The sequence below is a fragment of the Chionomys nivalis genome, chromosome 8 (genome assembly GCF_950005125.1).
Source record: "Chionomys nivalis chromosome 8, mChiNiv1.1, whole genome shotgun sequence".
NCBI lineage: Eukaryota > Metazoa > Chordata > Mammalia > Rodentia > Cricetidae > Chionomys > Chionomys nivalis.
In genome coordinates, this window is record NC_080093.1 from 77,937,271 (window position 1) to 77,954,762 (window position 17,492).

Here is a 17,492-nt window from a genome sequence, read left to right on the forward strand (position 1 = left end):
ACCAAGGAGGCCTTCAGCTGTGTCTGGGGCCTTCCGAATGAGAGAATCCTGGGAAGCGTGGCCACGGAACAGACGAGGACCATTAGTTAAAAGGCGCTGCTGTGGCCCCTTTGGGGCTTGGACAATGGAAATCCTTTGCATCAGCTGTCTCTTCTTGAGCTAGAAACACAGCTCAGTTCTCGAGCCTCGCCTCATTTGTTAGGCCAACAACAAAACCAAAACAGAACTAACAGAGATTTGAGATAAATTAAAATATGGATCTTAGCAGAAGTGGGCAAACTGGTGACGGAAGCCATCACTAGATGTTTCAACTGCAGTGGCTCAGAATGGTACACCAGACACCGTGGAGAAGTATATGGGGGAAAGAAAAACATTATTTGGGGTAAAGCAGAAAGCAAGGGACGCTTTCCTAAGCTTGTCTGCCACAAACCCGGCCTGTGTGCAAAGGGATGTGAATCCACCGTACTAAGGCTTCTTAAGGAAATCGTCATAGGCAATGTGCGGTCTGGGTGTGAAGTGACTGCTGTTATTTAAGATGGTGGCACTGAGGCAGCAGGCACTTCCTCGTCCTCCATTTTACATCTCACTGCAGAGAGAGGAGAGAGAGAGAGTCAGGGTCAGTTTACACTGCCATTTGGAAACTGGAAACATCGATGTTTGGACAGGGTCATTTACCACAAACCCTCTGTGTCCCTGCCATGGTTCTGACCCCTCAGGCACTGGGAGGAACACAGGGCCATTGTGTCCCAGGATGTCACCTGAAGGCTTGAAGCTACTCTCCCCGCTCAGTTCATGACAGCTCCGAGTTCAGAAAAAAAAAAAGATTAATGGAGTGCATTGTGGGTTAGATGCTAAAGGAAGCTTACTACAGATGGTAACGGATAGAGCCCAGTCCATTGCCTGGCACCATTTCATTAAAGGAGAGTTAGCTGGACCCAGAGCATAGCACTCTGTGTAGGAGAAATTAATCCCAAGAGCTAAAATGCTGTCCCCAAACAAATATGGAAACCCAGCCCCTGGGGAGGAAAAAGAACTCTCTTTTTTAAATGTATTATTATTACTGTATTATTAATATTGTTTGGTGGTGCTGGAAATGGAACCCAGGGCTTGCTTCATGCATACTTAGGTAAGCACTCCATCACTGAACTATACCCCACTGCAAAGACCTCCAATTTGTGTGTGCCTAAGGGCGCACATCTGTGCACGCGCCTTGGAGACTTGAGGATGACTTCAGCTGTCGCTCTCAGATACCACCGCCTTGCTTTTGTAAGACCGGGTGCCTCATTGGCCTGGAGCTCATGGGGAAGGCAAAGGTGGCTATCTGGAAAGCCCCAAGGATCCTCTGGGACTACAAGAATAATCCCACTGTGGCCTACAGTTTATTACACGGGTTCTGGGGATTGAACCCGGGTCCTCACGCCAGCACTGTGAGCAGCTTACGACTGAGCCATCTCCCCTCTGGCCTTCCATGGCTAAAGGTCTTCGCCTCTAGTAGCTTCCTTCCTGTGTCCGTGCCTGAAAGATTATTCTCAAGTGCTCACGTGCCCTGGCTTGTGAAGTGCATCACGGTTCTAACAGGAACTGGTGGTTTGGACCGTTACTGTATAGCACAGAGGTTTCACCACCACCCCCAGTGCACCCAGAAACTTAGGGCACACACCCACCAGACAGAGTATGAGATGAGGGCTGCAGTGGTCACCATGATGGGTCATTTAGTGGCGGTGGTGCGAATGCTTTCCTAGAGCTCCGAGTCATTCTGCGATCAGCCCAGCTCTTAAGCTCCTTCCTGGGGATTTACTGGGGTAGGTTCCATTAGATCATCCCCTCCTCCAACTAGGCAGAAATCTGCCCCAGGTGCCAGACTGAAAGGTGATCTGGAATCAGGGGTCCCCAGAATCCACTCTTCTATTTCGGTGCCTGTGGTGATCTCGGTTTTTGGAGTATTAATACTAACTACACAAGTGGGCATGCCTAAATCTCAAAATCTGAAATCTAGAACAAACCCAAACTCTTCCTGAACACTGACCTGATGCCACAGATGGAAAATTCCACACGTCTTATAGCTCTGTGATGTGCACAAAATTATTTTTTAAAATGTCATAAAATGATGTTCATACTATAGGTATGAGTGAATATGGAGCCTAAATGAATCTTGTCTTTGTACTTGAGTCCTAGCCCAAGATTTCAAAGGCAAGCATTCTAAAACCCAAATTGGATACCTGTGTCTCCCCCCATTTCTCTTTCCTGTCTTTGAGACAGGGTCTTACTATGTAACCCTGGCTGGTCTGAAACTTGCCATGTAGTCCAAGTTAGCTTTCAAATCAGAGATCCGCCTGCCTCTGTCTCTCAAGGGCTGGGTAAAGGTATGAGCTACCACAAGGGATTCTCAGCCTGTATTAACACTAGCCAGAATATTTTTTAAATATTGGGAGCCTACAAGCAAAAAAAAAAAAAGTAAAATAAAATAAATATATAGACGGGGCCAGTGAGATGGTTCGGCGGGCAAAGAAGGCATTTGCCTCCAAGCCTGATAACCCAAGTTCTGCACCCAGGACCCACAAGGTGGAAGGACAGAACCAACTGAAAAGTTGTTCTCCAAACTTCATACATTCCATACACACAGACACACGGTTAATTAAATAAAGTATTACTCCATGCACAGATGTACCTCCTGTTGGCTATACAGGAAGTAGCATGAAGATGCGGCATGCATCTAGGAGTCTAGAGCCTGCTGACAGTGACATTGGTCCTTCAAAGCCAGGGATTCTCTACATTTTTCTCAGTGGCCCTCTCCACTCCCACATCCTCTGGTACATGAAAGCCCCGGCTGTACAAATCGTGACTGATTGGGTGCCGGGAAAGGTCTTCCTCTGGAGCATCTGCCAGGTTTAGGGTCCATTTCAAGCCCCCAACTTCATGACAATACAGGTGGGAAGGGAAGCTATGATCTCTGAGCGGTGAAAGATTCTACAGCGGCGAGCACAAATGAACCATGAGTCTCTGCTCCAGCTCACGTTATTAGTCTAATAGCACTGCAGGGTAGCTACATGGTAGGCTCCGAACAACCTAGAGTGCAGTCCTGGATTTGCAACAGACCTTGGTGTTGAGGGCAGCACACTCAAGTGAGGAACTCGGAGGGGAAACGGCAAGAGTACCGCAAGAGTTGGGCATGTGGCTTCACTGTCCAAGGACGAAACTCAAAGATGTTGACTTTGAGCCAGACATGGTTCACCTATAATCCCATCACACAGGAGGTGGAAGCAGAAAGATCACAAGTTCAAGGCTAGCCTGGACTATATAACAAAACCTTGTCGAGAGAGAGAGAGAGAGAGAGAGAGAGAGAGAGAGAGAGAGAGAGGAAAGAAGGGTGTTGACAGCTCCCAACTCTGGGTGGCAGCTACAGGATGGTCACTCTGTAGTTCATGTATTATATCACCACCCATCTCCAGAGGTAAAAAGAAACAATGACAGTACATATTCTACTTGGAATCACAAAGCTATAATAAAGGACTGGAAAAGTGTGTTATTGGTTTCTTGAGCTAATTCTCACCTGTCATACTTCCATGAGAAGATAATACTTAAAATCTTACCACCGCGTGAGCCTATTGGGGCTGCCCAGGCCCCACCTGAGAAGCCCTGAGTGCTGCTGGGATACAGGAGTGTGGCACCGAGCTGAGGATGTCCCCTGAAGCCTGTGTTTTACCTTATGTATCCTATGAGCAAGGACCACTTTGCTAGAAATTTAATTCTTGGATGCAGTGGCACATGCTTACATGTCAGCTACTGGGGAAGGTAAGGTGGGGAGGGTTACTTAAGGCCCAATGCAGTGAGACCCTGCCTCAACCAGCCAATCAATCTATCCAAAGGGCGCTTAGTCCTTCGTCTTCGCAGAATACAGCCCTGTAAAGGTGTGTGCTGTAAAAGGAGTCTGGGGAAGGAAGGAATAGGAATTAGAGAAGGAAGAATTTAGCAGAGCTTCTAGAAGGACTCACTTTCCACTTTCGAGATGTCAATAGGCAGATGTCTCAGTGCCCCTGTGTTGTCCTTGTTCCCCTTGGCAAGCTGGTGTCCAGCCAACTCCGGAAGGGCCAGGAGGAATGGAAAATCCCCCAGAGATGTGCCAGCCCTTCTTTGGCTCCTGTTAGTGGCAAAGTGACAAGAGAGCCCTGCATACCAATGAGGTTCCCATCCTTTCCAGTTCCAGAGCTGCAGCAGAGAACTCAGGTCACAGCCCAGAGAATGGGATGGAGATGGAGGAAGCCTCGGGTTCAAAGGAGGGGGGGGGGTGGGAACCACACGCCCATTCACAGTGCTCTCTAAAAGATCACCAGGGGCAAAATACAGATCCCAGCTTTTCCAAAGGATCTTCAGAGGCTGAACCTGGGAATCGGCTCCCCACCCACTGCAGTCCTTTGTGAGCCCCTTGGATCTGGCAAGTTTGCCAAAGGTGCATTGTCACTCACAGACTATTGAGTCAATAGTGGGGTCAGGTGTGGAAACAGTGCCTTTGAAATGGGTCTAGTTGGGTTAGCGATTCAACCTTAGGGCAAAACCCCCAGGAGCTTGTGATCTGTAGGGCTGGGCAGAACAATATCCGGGAAACTCAAGTCCCCTGTGCTCACACAGCAGGAAGATGCTGCCTCTGTGAGTGTTTCTCAGGGAGCACAACAGTCACCAGGAGTGCTAGGGCCTGAGGTCACAGAAGGGACAGGGCCACTCTCTCCACTCGGCAATTTTTATCAGAAAGTTAACAATGTTTAGTTGAAATTTTTTAAATAAATAAATAAATAAAAACAAAGCAAAAAAAAACAAGGTCTCTTGAAGCCCAGGCTGACCTGGAAGTTGGTGAGTAGCTGAGGATGGCCTTGAACTCCTGATCCTTTGCCTCAACCTACTGAGAGCTAGGATCACCCAGCTGTTTGGTGCTGGCTGGGCAAGTGCTCTACCAACCGAGCCACTTCCCTATCCCCAGTGTTCATTTTTTTAGCTTTCTTTTTATTTTTTCTTTGTTTTTTCACATCATGCATCTCAGTCCCATTAATTTTCCTGGCCTTTTGTGCCCATCCTCTGCCCTTCAGCCTCCTCTGCCGAAATAAAACAAAATAAAATTTAAGAGAAAAAAAAAAGGAAAAAAATCAATCTCATCATGGAAGCTGTAGTGTGAGACAGTGAGTCTCACACAGTAAACCCTTTTGTCCATATAGCTTTACTTGCAAGTGTTCATTACAAAGTCATTGGTGCGGTTTGAGGCCTCTGGCTTCTGCTACACTATCCATGCTCGGCCCTTGCTGGATCGCCTCTTGGTCATCCTGCTATTGCCTTGAATCATGGAGATCCTGCAGCTTTGGGTCTGCAGGGCGGGCTCCTTCATGTGCTCCAGAAGATCATGGATGGGGTAGATGTTGGGTGGGCCAACTCATAACCCTGGTACTGGGCCTGGGCCTGGGTAGTTGCAGGGTTGGTACCCAGCCAGCTCTCCCTGGTTCTCTCCAGCGCTGCCCAAGTTAGTTCACCCATTTAAGCCATTAGCAAGGGGCGGGTCCAGTTCTCCTGCTTTCACACCCTCAGGGTCGGCTCTTCCATGCCTACACCACCAGGGCCAGCTGAGGTGCAGGGACCACTCTTCCAAGAGCTGCAGCTGCTGAGGGGCGGGGACAGCTCTCCCACTCTTATGACCTTGGGCCAGTTCTCCACCCCCCACCTCAGGAATAGAGGAAGAAGGGCATTCCCCACCCCGCCTGGCCACGCTGTCATATGGCAGATGTGGGACAGGCCAGACCCAGCTCATCCACGCCTCATCAGCAGCGTCAGCTCCACTGTGCTGTCCAGATGAATGAGGTGCCTGCTCCCCGGGTGCTGCAGTTGGCCCAATGTTCCTTTTTATTTTACTTCTTCAAAGCCCATTTTCCAGTATAAATAATAAAAATAAACATCTCTAGATGGGCGGTGGTGGTGCACACCTTTAATCCCAGCACTCAGGAGGCAGAGGCAGACGGATCTCTGTGAGTTCGAGGCCAGCCTGGTTGACAAAGTGAGTTCCAGGACTGTCAGAGTGGTTACACAAAGAAACCCTGTCTCGAAAAAACAAAAACAAAAATAAACATTTCTATGGTTTCTATTGAAGACTTGACATGTCTTGTGAGGTTAAGGACTGTTTTGACCCAGACAGCTGAGGTGATTTGTAGGAGGTCATACTGTGGGTGGTCTGGCCTCTGTATTTGCATCCTTAAAGCCAACAGGATCAAAGTCTCACAGGTTTCCCACTGGGGTGACGAAGATTCCTCTAATAAAGGTGTGGCTTCCATATGCTGGAGCAAAGGCACTGGGGACTGCGTCCATTCATAGTCGCCGAGAGCCCAAGAGCAGTCCGAATACCCAGCAACTGGGAAATGATCCCTGCAATGGTCCATCTCAGCTGTCTACTTGAAACCCCAATGACCTGGGGTAGGAGCCTCTGGGCGTACTTGTGGCGAGTGTCTTATGTTAACTGAAGCGTGAGACCTTCCCACTGTGGATAAGAGCACTCCTGGGCAGGAGATCCTGGACTACATATAAAAGGAGAAAGGAGGCTGTGCCGCAGCATGCATCCATTGCTCTCTGCCTCCCACCTAGGGGGCAAAGTCACCTGCTCCTGCCACCCTGACTTCTGTGCCTTGGTTCACTGTGCGCTTGAACTGTGAGTCAGAACAAGCCCCTTTTCCCTTAAGGTGCTCTGGTCAGGCCATTTTACCACCTGGTCACTGAGGAACCTGGTGAACCATTCGAACTGTAATGGTTCTCTAGGTTTGAGAAACGAGAAGGAAGTCACAGAGACAACATGATGGGCACATTTCCTGTCAGCCTTGACGGTAAAGTCAATTTGAAATTGCTGGATGCCAAGTTAACGTCTCGGAGGGGACAAGAGTGTGTGGGTTGCTATCCAGTTGCGTGAACATTATTTTCCTTTTATTTATTCTCTCGTGTGGTGTACGCATGTGCCACCACTGCCCGGCTATACATGTTCATATGGGCATGTGTATATGTACATATGTGATTTTCAGATGTTGGCTCACATATGTAGAGGCCAGGGGTCAATATTCTGAGTCTCCCTCAATTGCTCACTACCTCAGTTTTTAAGACAGGATTGTTCACTTGTCCAGGACTCACTGATTGAGCTGGACTGGCTGGCCAGCAACCCCCCACCCCTGGGATCCTCTTGTCTCTACCTCTCCAGTGTTGGGTTTATAGGCTCACACTGCCCTGCATGGATTTTATGTGAGTGCCAGAGACCAAACTCATGTTTCTACATCGAGTACTTCCCTGACTGAGCCATCTCCCTGGCCCCTAGGCTGAATATTCTTTCTAAAGGAACCCTAAGGAAATGCATTACACAAGCTGGTATTAAAAGTGCACGTCTAGAATCCTAGTACTTGGAAGGCTGAGAAGGGTGGATCACAAGTTCGAGGTCACCCTAGGTTACACAGGGGAGAGAGAAAGAATTTACCAGGCAAAAGGATCCACAGGAGACTCAATATACACAGTAAGTGAGGGCGGTAGAAGCAGGTAGTTGCTCTGGAATGTTCTAACCAAATTTGTGTTTTGTCCCGGGTCACCTCTGATTCCCTTCCAGGCACAGTGCTGGCGTGTAGACTATTCTGTCAACACCCCTTACTCAGCAGTTTCATAGGTGCCAATAAAAACCCACAGCCAGAAGAGCGCCAGCAGCAGGCAAAGTACCAGCATTTCTTACAAGGGCCCCAACAGAATACAACCCAAGTGCCCATCAATGAGTTGATGGGTATACAAACTGTGAGATACTCAGAAGAAATGTCATAGCAATAGAGAGTCATCTAATGCTCTCTGATGGTAAAGCTGAACCTCCTGGGCAGAAAGTTCAGCAGAAGAAATCACACAAAAAGGGTTTGCTGCTGTGTTTTTTGAGTAACAGAAAATCTGGGTCTAAGCAATTTTTCCTGTGAATACTGAAGTCAGAAGAAAGGGTCTATGGTGGGGGGAGGGGCCTGGAGGAACCTGCTGGGTGCCTGCCATGTTTTCATCTGAATCCAGGTGGTAGTTATGCGGTGTAGACATAAGCAGGAGCTCAGGGCACGGAATGTGATGACTGGCGCACCCTCTGTAAATCGCCTTACCCACAAAAAAATAGAAGTCATAGGTTTTAAAATCCAAATCCCAGTGCCGGAGGTTGGAAACCTCCCTGGGAGTTGTTAGCCAGAGATCTCCCAAAACAACACGGGCTATCGCCAGTGCTCTTGATTGCCCACGGAACTAAATGGTAAGATCCTGTTGGTCAAGACAACACTCACCTTGGCTCTAGGACACTGTGAAATCAAGCTGGGACTGAGCTGGGACCTGCCGACTAGCATGCCTAGTGCCATGAAAGTTGCTGGGGAGAAAAGGTTATCAGTGATCTAACTCAGCTTAGGAACTCATGTTCAAAAATACCAACCTGCCAGCCAAGATATGCCTACAGGCACAACAGTGACATCATAGAACCAGGGCAACCAACCGCTTCCTGATTGGAATTGAAGTCTGCTCCCCAGCAGGGAACACATGCCTGGTAGTGTAGACTGGGCAAAAGCCTATAGCCAGGAAGGACACAGGTCCTACCAGGAAATCTACTACTGGTGCTTTGTTAATGGAAGCATAGCTCAAGGGCTTCCTGCATATTAATGTTTGTACCTAAGACTCCGCTGCAACTTGAAGTCAGAGAAGCCTCTTTCAGGAGTGGGCAATGGTCAAAGCAAAGTCTATTGTTATCAAACTGTGGAGAATAAAAAAAAGTGGAGTTCCCAGCCCTAAATGGGACATCTATATCACCCATTCCCAGGCTGTGAGAGCCCAAGGATGGGGAGGAGCACTATAAAGTGTGGTCCAGAGGATGATGAGGAGCACTACAGGATGTGGTCCAGAGGATGGGGAGGAACACTACAGAGTGTGGTCCAGAGGATGGGGAGGAGCACTACAGAGTGTGGTCTTCTGGACATGGCAAGACATTTGTAGTCACCATAACCACTTGCATAAGGCTGCACACACACAAAAGTGAGGTGCACACCTTTAATTCCAGTACTTGGGAGACAGAGACAGGCAAATCTCTATAAGTTTGAGTCTAGCCTACAGAGTTGGCTCCAGGACAGCCAGGACTGCACAGAGAAACCCTGTCCCCAAAACAAAAATAAAATAAAATAAAAAGGTGAGACATCAAAGTAGAAGCAGGACCTTCTAGAATAGAGAAGGGATCAACGGGTGTGGGAGAAGGAATATGAGGAAGGAATGAGGTGGGGAACATGAACACAAACTCCCTTATGCAAGAAGAAATTGTCAAAAAAAATTTAAAAAGAAAAAATGGGAAGCTAGATGAAAAGTTGACAGCTTTAATAAGTATGTATAATATATAATAAACTAAAATTGGGAAACTGGGGAAGAGAAGATTGAGGGTAATAAATCTGAAGATCTTGTAAGACCCAAGGCCAAGAGTCACACAGTGCTGATGGCTGTAGTCTCAGTTCTTGGGAGGCTGAGGCATGAGGACCACAAGCTCCACTCCAAGCCTGAGCAACAAAGGAGTCCTTGTCTTAAAACAAACAAAAGTTACAGGCCTCAGCAGATCCTGAGGACTCTCCATATGCCACCGGTGACTTGGAGTTTAGCAGTTAATATACATCACGAGCCGTGCTGGACACTGCCCAGAGCTCTCTGCCTATCTGTCCCTTCACGTTGTCCTCACAGACGCTCTGAGAGACAGCTGTGCTGACTGGAAGACGGAAGCAAAGGGACGGTCAGTGGCTTGCCCAAAGTCACAGAGCTGTGTGGATGGACAGGCAAGGTTCTCACGGGCATCCGTTTGGGTGTAAGCAATCCCACAGGCTTCCTGGCATGACGGCACAAGCCAACACTGAGGAGACTATGACAGGAAGACCATGAGTTCAAGGGGAGCTTAGACCATGTAGTGAGAGCCATGTAGTCAAACAAGACGGGAAAGAGAAAACCATACAGTCTAAGACTTCACATTCCTTAGAGTCAGAATCAGGGCCAGATTAGGAATGTGGAGGAGATTATAAATTATTACCCAGATTTAATGTTTGTCTTACTGGACTAATTTTTCTTCTCGTATTAGCATGTATTAGCTGTACGAACAGCAGGTTGACTCTGGACATTTTCATGCTCGTATATAGTGTGCTCTGCTCATTCACCCTCTGTCCTCTCTCTTCTTCCCTTGACTCCCTGATCTTCCTAAATAGCTGATTTTCTAAGAGAAACTATTCTCCCATATAAAAGGAACATATAGTTTTAGAAAATCTGAAGAATACAGGAAAAAATTAGAAATAAAAAAGAAAGCCCCATGCTCTCTTGTCCCCACAGCAAAAGAGGAAATCAGGGAACTGCTCCTTCTGCAGAGCAATAATCCTGGCTTTTCGTGTAAACTACAGTGACCCATAGGTTTACCTCCTCCTGATGGTGCCAGATGTTGGGCTGTGTTATTTTTAGGAGAGCTGAGCAACCTAGAAGCCGCACGGCAATGGGATGGAGGCCCTGACAAGCTAAGGGTGGGTTAATTGCAGTTTTCTGCTGTTGACTTCTAAACAGTGCCCCCAAAGCTACCTCACAGCTGTGTCTCTGTGGAGGCAGCATCGCACACAGACACACTTGGGCTTGGGGTGGCAAGGCTGGTTACACTGAGACAGAGAGAACCCTGGGGAGAATCGTGATTCCTAGAACTTTGGGCAGTGCTGGGATCGAACCTAGAACCTTATTGCATGCTAAGCAAGCTTTCTACCAACTGAGCTACAGTCTCAGCCCCAAAGGCTTGCTGTCATAGGAGTGGAGAAGCCAGGCCTTGCAGGGAAAGAAAACACACCATCAAAGCCATGGTGGAGTTCCCCAAGGAGGACTTAGTTGCTATGCACACCAGAGGGAAGTAGATCTGGCTTGGAATCCCACTGTCCGTCACCAGAGAACCCAAACAAATCTCTCAAGTCATAGAAGCCCTGTTCCCTCATTCATACGGTAACATGCTACAGTTGGATAAGTATTGTCCCAAAGACCTGGGCCCCAGCCCATGGCTCTCTTTGGAGGTAGTTCAGCCTTCAGGAGGTGAGGTCCAGAAAAAGGTCATTAGGTCACTGGGGCATGTCCTTGAGCAGCTATGGGCACCATGGCCCATCAATTTCTTTCTCTTTTACATCCAGCACATGATGCTTTGCCCTACCACATGATGCTTTGCCTCACCACAGGCCCAAAGCAACAGGAACAACTGACCCCAGATGGAACCTCTCAAGTTATGAAACTGCAAAAACCTTTTCTCTTTGTAAGTTGATTGTCTCAGGTATTTTGTGACAGTAGCAGGTGACAGTGTAAAGATTGGCACATGATGGCACCAACTGCACAGCACGTGGTGAATATTCAATAAAACATTTCTGGATTGCATGAAGAATTCATTTGCCATAGGAGAAATGGAAAATGTAACACTTAAAACCAATTTTTCAACACATTTTCTTTAGATTCTTGGGCAAGCTTTGGTCTATGTGTCATTCGTGTGGATTTATGTCTATACTTGTTAATACCTTCTTTTTATATCTCACCATAGACAGGAAGCCCCAATTTACAATTAGTTAAACTGCATGAAGACTAGAATTTCACCGCCTACTACACTGTCTGTCCTCTGAGAGTTGGTGTCTTTCAGAACTCAGCGAGTCGTGGGCATGAATGAACACAGGCGAGCCCAGTCGGCCATGGCCTGGGGCTTTTTATTTAGCCCTGCATTCTCAGCTGCCAGAGCCAAGAGTGAGCCTTTAGAAACATTCTAGGCATCCCGAGAGAGTCTGCAGTGTGGCAGTGTATCCGCAGCCTGCCAGAAGCTATGCATACTACACACTGCCTGAAGAGAAGTGTGAACAAAGACTGCGTGTACCCGAATATCTCCACAAGCACAGCAAGGCAACAGATAACCACTTCCACCTCACTCAAGGCTTTGGAGGCAGTATTTGCTTGCCTTTTTTTCTTTTGAGTCAGAGTATCATATGTCCCAGGCTCACTATGTGGTCGAGGATGGCCTTGAACTTCTGACACTCTTGCCTCTACCTTTCCTCCTGCCTCTACCTTTCCTGTGCTGGAACTACAGGCATGTGCCATGACACCTGATTTTGTGCAGTACTGGGGATGGAGTCTAGGCAAGCACTCTCTCCACTGAGCTACACCCCCAGCCTCCACTCATCTTGATGGTTGACTCTAACCTCAGGGCAGATGGCTCAGATCAAGAAATCCTAAAACTCAGAAACCAGACTCATCAGACATCAGAAGGGGATAAGATTAACACTCCAAGGTCTCAAATACTGAGTTCCTTTTAAGGGGCCCCCAGTACCCGGGGAGGAAAACGTGAATATCGTCACTCACTAATGTGAGGAACCCATGTATCTCCACATAATCTCACATCCTTCAAAGGGATGTCTTATCTCTCCTGTGTCTCCTCAGTACTTCAGTGCAGGAAGCTGCCACCAAGTCATCTGTGTTAGTTACCTTTGCTGCCACTCTGACACAACACCCAGACCAAAGCCACTTAGAGAAAGATGCGTGGATTTTGGCTCACAGATCCAGGCTCCCATCCATCACGGAGGCAGGAGCTCAGGAGAGCAGCTGGATTGCTTCCTCCCTTGGATGCACCCTAAGCCTAGGGCCTGGTGCTGCCTCTACTCTTAGGATGAAATTTGGGGCAAGTAAAGCACACATTTTTTATACTGAGTTTACACTGGTTAGAAATAAGAGGGGCAAGAAAATGCAAGTGGGTCAAGTTTGGGGACAGACCGTCCAGTCAGGAGAGGTGCTTCTTGCTTCAGGATGCTTTAGGATCCAGAATCTGGAGACTTTATCCATAAGCAGGAGATGGAGGTACCATACCTGAGAGTCATTCTCTTATGATTCTAGGTCTAAGTTCTGCTGCTGTTTTAAAGACCAGGGTTTAGGACATGTGCAAGAGAGTGGGCCTCTGTTGGCTTTGGCCAATGAACACTTACTAGCCACTTTTCGTTATTTCTCCCTGTCTTTATCCTCCACCTCTTGTAACTAAGGACACCTCAGACTTCTCTTTTATCAGTGAAACTAACAGACCTCTTAGCACTACTAACTACTGCTTATTTAGCTCTGCCGTGGGGCGAGGTTGTTAACTCTCCAAACAGCTCTCTGGTCATCTCACCATCTCTGGTTTCCAGATGACAGAGCAGGCTCAGGAAGACCAGTGTCTTTCTTCTTCTTTTATTCATTTATTTGTTTGAGACAGATTCTCTCTACATAGTTCTGGCTGTCTTGGAACAGCAGTCCAAGATGGTCTTGAACTCATAGATTTGTCTGCCTCTGCCTCCAAGTGCTGGGATTAAAGGCGTGTGCCATGTGACACATCACCACCACCATCACCATCATCATCATTATCACCATCAACATCACCATCATCATCATTATCACCATCATCACCACCATCACCACCATCACCATCACCATCATCACCACCACCATCATCACCACCATCACCACCATCATCATCACCATTATCATCACCATCATCTTCATCATTATTTATGCCGTGACAATTATTAAACATGCATGAATAGCCACTTTTGGCAGTTCTCCAGTTGTTCCTATCCTGGACAGTCCTAGACGCTTGTGTTGTTGTGATACCCAAGGTTCCACAGTCTTCTTTTATGCTGTCTAGCCAGCATTTTTTGGGCCTTCCTGTTTGCCTTATCCTGTGCATTCCTCCAAGCAGTGCTGTCTTCGAGTATCTGCTGTCATTAATTCTCATAACATGGCTGAAGTATCCCAAGCACCGTTCTCGTATTTTATAGTTTGCTTTCTTCTGTAGATAGAGATGTTTCTTAAAGTCATTGTTGCACAGCCCATCTTGTCATGTGACACCTAGAATCCTCCTGAGACATCTCAAACACATTCAGCCACTGTTGTCCAGGTTTCAGAACTGTGAAAAAGCCAGTTCAAGACAAATGTCTCATGTACTTGGAATTCTGTTGTCTTTACAATGACCATGTGACACACTGTATGCTTAAGTGGAGGTCAGAGGACAACTTTCTGGAGTTGGTCTCTCCTTCCACCATGTGGGTCCTGGGGATAGGATGCAGGGCCATCAGGCTCGGTGCCTTTACCTGCTGAGCCATCTAGCAAGATTAGTGACTTCTCATAGACGTAAGAGTGAGGTCTGACTTCCTGGGGTTTTTGCTTGCTTTTACTGTTTCAATGATGTTAGGGATATTGCATCAAAATCTGAATTAGAAGGGTGATATTGTCAACATGGGAAATGTCTTCAGTGGTTTACAGAGGAAACTAAACTCCTCTAAGATCATTTCTGGGGGTATCTCCCAAGACACTGACCCAAATACACTCCCAGGTTGGGGAATGGAACAAGAACATGGCTAACATGTAGAGATTCAGAAACATCAGCGGGAAGGCAACCAGGTCATGTAGCCAAGCCCATGTGAGAGAAGCTGGTCATCAAGGGCAATGTTTATAACACAGGGTTAAAGGAACAAAACCGAGGCAGAATAGAAGCATGCGAAAATAACTGCCCTGGAATACAGTTCCGTGGATATAACATTAAAGATAGAGCCATAACTGCCCTGGAATACAGTCCCGTGGATATAACATTAAAGATAGAGCCATAACTGCCCTGGAATACAGTCCCGTTGGTACAACATTAAAGATAGAGCCATATCTTCACAGAAACTTACAGGAGGCATGGTGGCTGAAACCCACGGGATCCACAAGAGCCAAACCATCTCAGGGGAGGCAGGGACAGAGTTGGGGTATTGCTCAGTGGTGGAATGTGCATTAGCATGTGTGAGGACCTAGGTTCAATCCCCACTATCAAAAATAAATAAATAAAGTAGGAGGGCTCACACTTGCCAATTTTAAAACTTGGGTGGTATTCCTGGGAATGGATAGACACTGTAATTGGTTATCCTGACCATCAACGCCACTGGACTCAAAAATCTCTAGGAGACTAGCAAAGCACTCTGTGGGCAAGTCTGTGCATGTTTCTAGAGACCAACTCACAGGTAAGACCAGCCCTGGGTGTGGTGGCATCATCCTTTATAATTGGAGCCTCAGGGGACAAAAGGAAGGATGCCTGCTAGTGCTATTTTCTCTCTCTCTGCTTCTTGGCTACCATGATGTAAACTGCGCACTCCCCACCATGATGGGCTAAAACCTTGTAAATCATGACCCAGAAGAAATTCTTCCCCCTTAAACTGCTTTTTTCAGGTCTCCATCAGGAGGAGGAGTAGGAGGAGGAGGAGGAAGAGGAAGAAGGAGAAGGAGGAGGAGGAGGAGGAGGAGGAGGAGGAGGAGAAGAAGAAGAAGAAGAAGAAGAAGAAGAAGAAGAAGAAGAAGAAGAAGAAGAAGAAGAAGAAGAAGAAGAAGAAGAAGAAGAAGAAGAAGAAGAAGCAGCTTAACACAGACATTTAAGTCGATGGAATCAAAGTGAATTACCCAACAAACCTTTCTAGCCACAGTTAGCTAACTTTCAACAAGGATGCGGAGACATTTATTGGGGAAGAAGGAGTTTCTTGAATAAATGTTGCTGGCCAAATGGCCACATGCACAAGAATGAAGCTGGACCCTGACCTTATGCAAACATGAAAAACTGAGTCCAGTCAGGTGTGGTAGCACATGCCTGAAATCCCAACAGTAGGAGACTAAGGCAGCCTGGGCTGTGTACACAGGAGCTCCAGGCCAGACTAGGCTGTGGAAGTTGGGAAGGCAGCAGAAGGTTCAAGGCCAACCTGGTGCACAGAGTGAGCTGCCGTCTAGCCAGGGCCATGTAATGAGGCCCTATTCAGACAAACACACAAACCACAAATATGAAAAGCAAAGAGCAAAAGTAAAAAGATATCCCACAGAACTGACATCATGTATTTGATAAGGGAATTGAATGTGAAAACACACACACGCACCCACACAACTTTTACTAATTAATACAATTTAAAGGGACAAAGGTTTTGTGCTTATATTTCTCCAGAGAAGATAAACTGAGGTGAACACACTCAGAAAAGATCCTCAACAGCATTAGTCGTCAAACCACAGTGATGTGCCCTTTGACACCCACTACAATGGCTGTAATCTCGCAGATAATGCTGAGTGACAGTCAGGTTCACATACTATCACCTGAGGGTAAACTGAGGCCTCCCGCTCAAATGGTTTTCCTGTATGGTGACAGAAGAGCAAGTGGAGCCTAAGAGCTTCCATGTTTTTGTTTCTTCCTTTCTCTCGAAGAGACCTCACTGCTCTGGTGAGTGGGCGAGTGTTGAAGTATAGGGAAAGGAACTGCTCTGTGCTTTGGAGCATCCAGCCTCCTTAGCTCTATGCCTTTAAGTACATCCATGCTCGGACTAACGAGAGTCGGGTCTGAAAACTGGCAGACATATTAGCTGTTTGGATTCTAAATTTAGATTGTAGGGATGAATACCATGAGTCAACAAGCTCACAGAGGGGGTGGTAGGGCCACTTGGCAGGTGGCATCGCTGCTCTCTAAGGCCAATAGGCATAGAGAATCATGTGCTTTGTGCCCTTGGCAATGGACTCAGAGGCTGGATCCTGACAACGCCATCAGTTCTCCACAGGTGACAGCCACATAATGGAGCAATAAGGGGAGAGGGAAGCTCTGGGGCCGCCTCTTTGCAGTGCGGTCTGGGGCGTACCGTGTAGCCTCTCTGTGGCTCAGTTTCCTTATCCATGGATGTGATCAGCTGTACCTATTTTAGAGGACTATGTGAAGATGGTCGAGCTGAATTGCTGTGAGTGATGTGCTTGCTTCGGGACCAGCACACACTGAATGCGTTCCTTGTCATCACTATAGAAACTGTGGATCGCAAAAGGGGAGATCAATACCTGGAATGACACTGTAGAGAACAAAAACAAGAGCACCCCGCTAAGGGCAAATGGGTCCAAAACATGGTGGGGGGGGTCCTCAGTATACATAGGTCAAATAACAGAAGGAAAAGAAATCAAAGAGAAAAGAGGCAGAGCTGAGGACGGTAGCACAGCGGTAGAGTGCTTCAATCTTTCATGGAAGGAAAGGGGATGGGAAGGGGAGAAAAGGTGGGGGAAGAGGAGGGAAGATGAGGAGGGGAAGGGAGGAACAGAAACCAGTTCATCCATGTCAGAGATGTAATCGTCCACTGCGGCCCCATAGACAACACACAGAATAAACAACTAAAATCTTAGGTAACTGCAGGAACTCAACAGGTAAAAATTGCTCTCAGTGACCAAGTTAAACACGCCACACAGTGAAAGGGTTACAAAGGAATGGACATAATTCTATCTAAAACCCAGCAGATGGTCGACACAAAGCCTGGTGACAGGAGGCCTAGCTATCCAGGGTCAGCTTCCCACACCCTTCACTGTGGCCAAGGTCAAAGGCGGCCACGTTTCTTTATTTCCTGGTCTGTGAAGCAGACACAGCCCCAACTCCAACAGACGTGGTATAAAACAAGTTG

At 47.3% G+C, this 17,492-nt stretch overlaps 1 protein-coding gene across 1 annotated transcript in view; it reads right to left on the bottom strand.

Moving 5' to 3' along the window:
- Positions 1–40: 40 nt before the first annotated feature.
- Positions 41–17,492, bottom strand: part of Iqck (IQ motif containing K) — a 123,562-nt gene continuing 106,110 nt past the window's right edge. Inside the window, exon 9 of the mRNA XM_057777042.1 lies at positions 41–586. Coding sequence (XP_057633025.1) covers positions 531–586 — 56 coding nt within the window. The 3' untranslated portion in view covers positions 41–530. The remainder of the gene's footprint in view (positions 587–17,492) is intronic.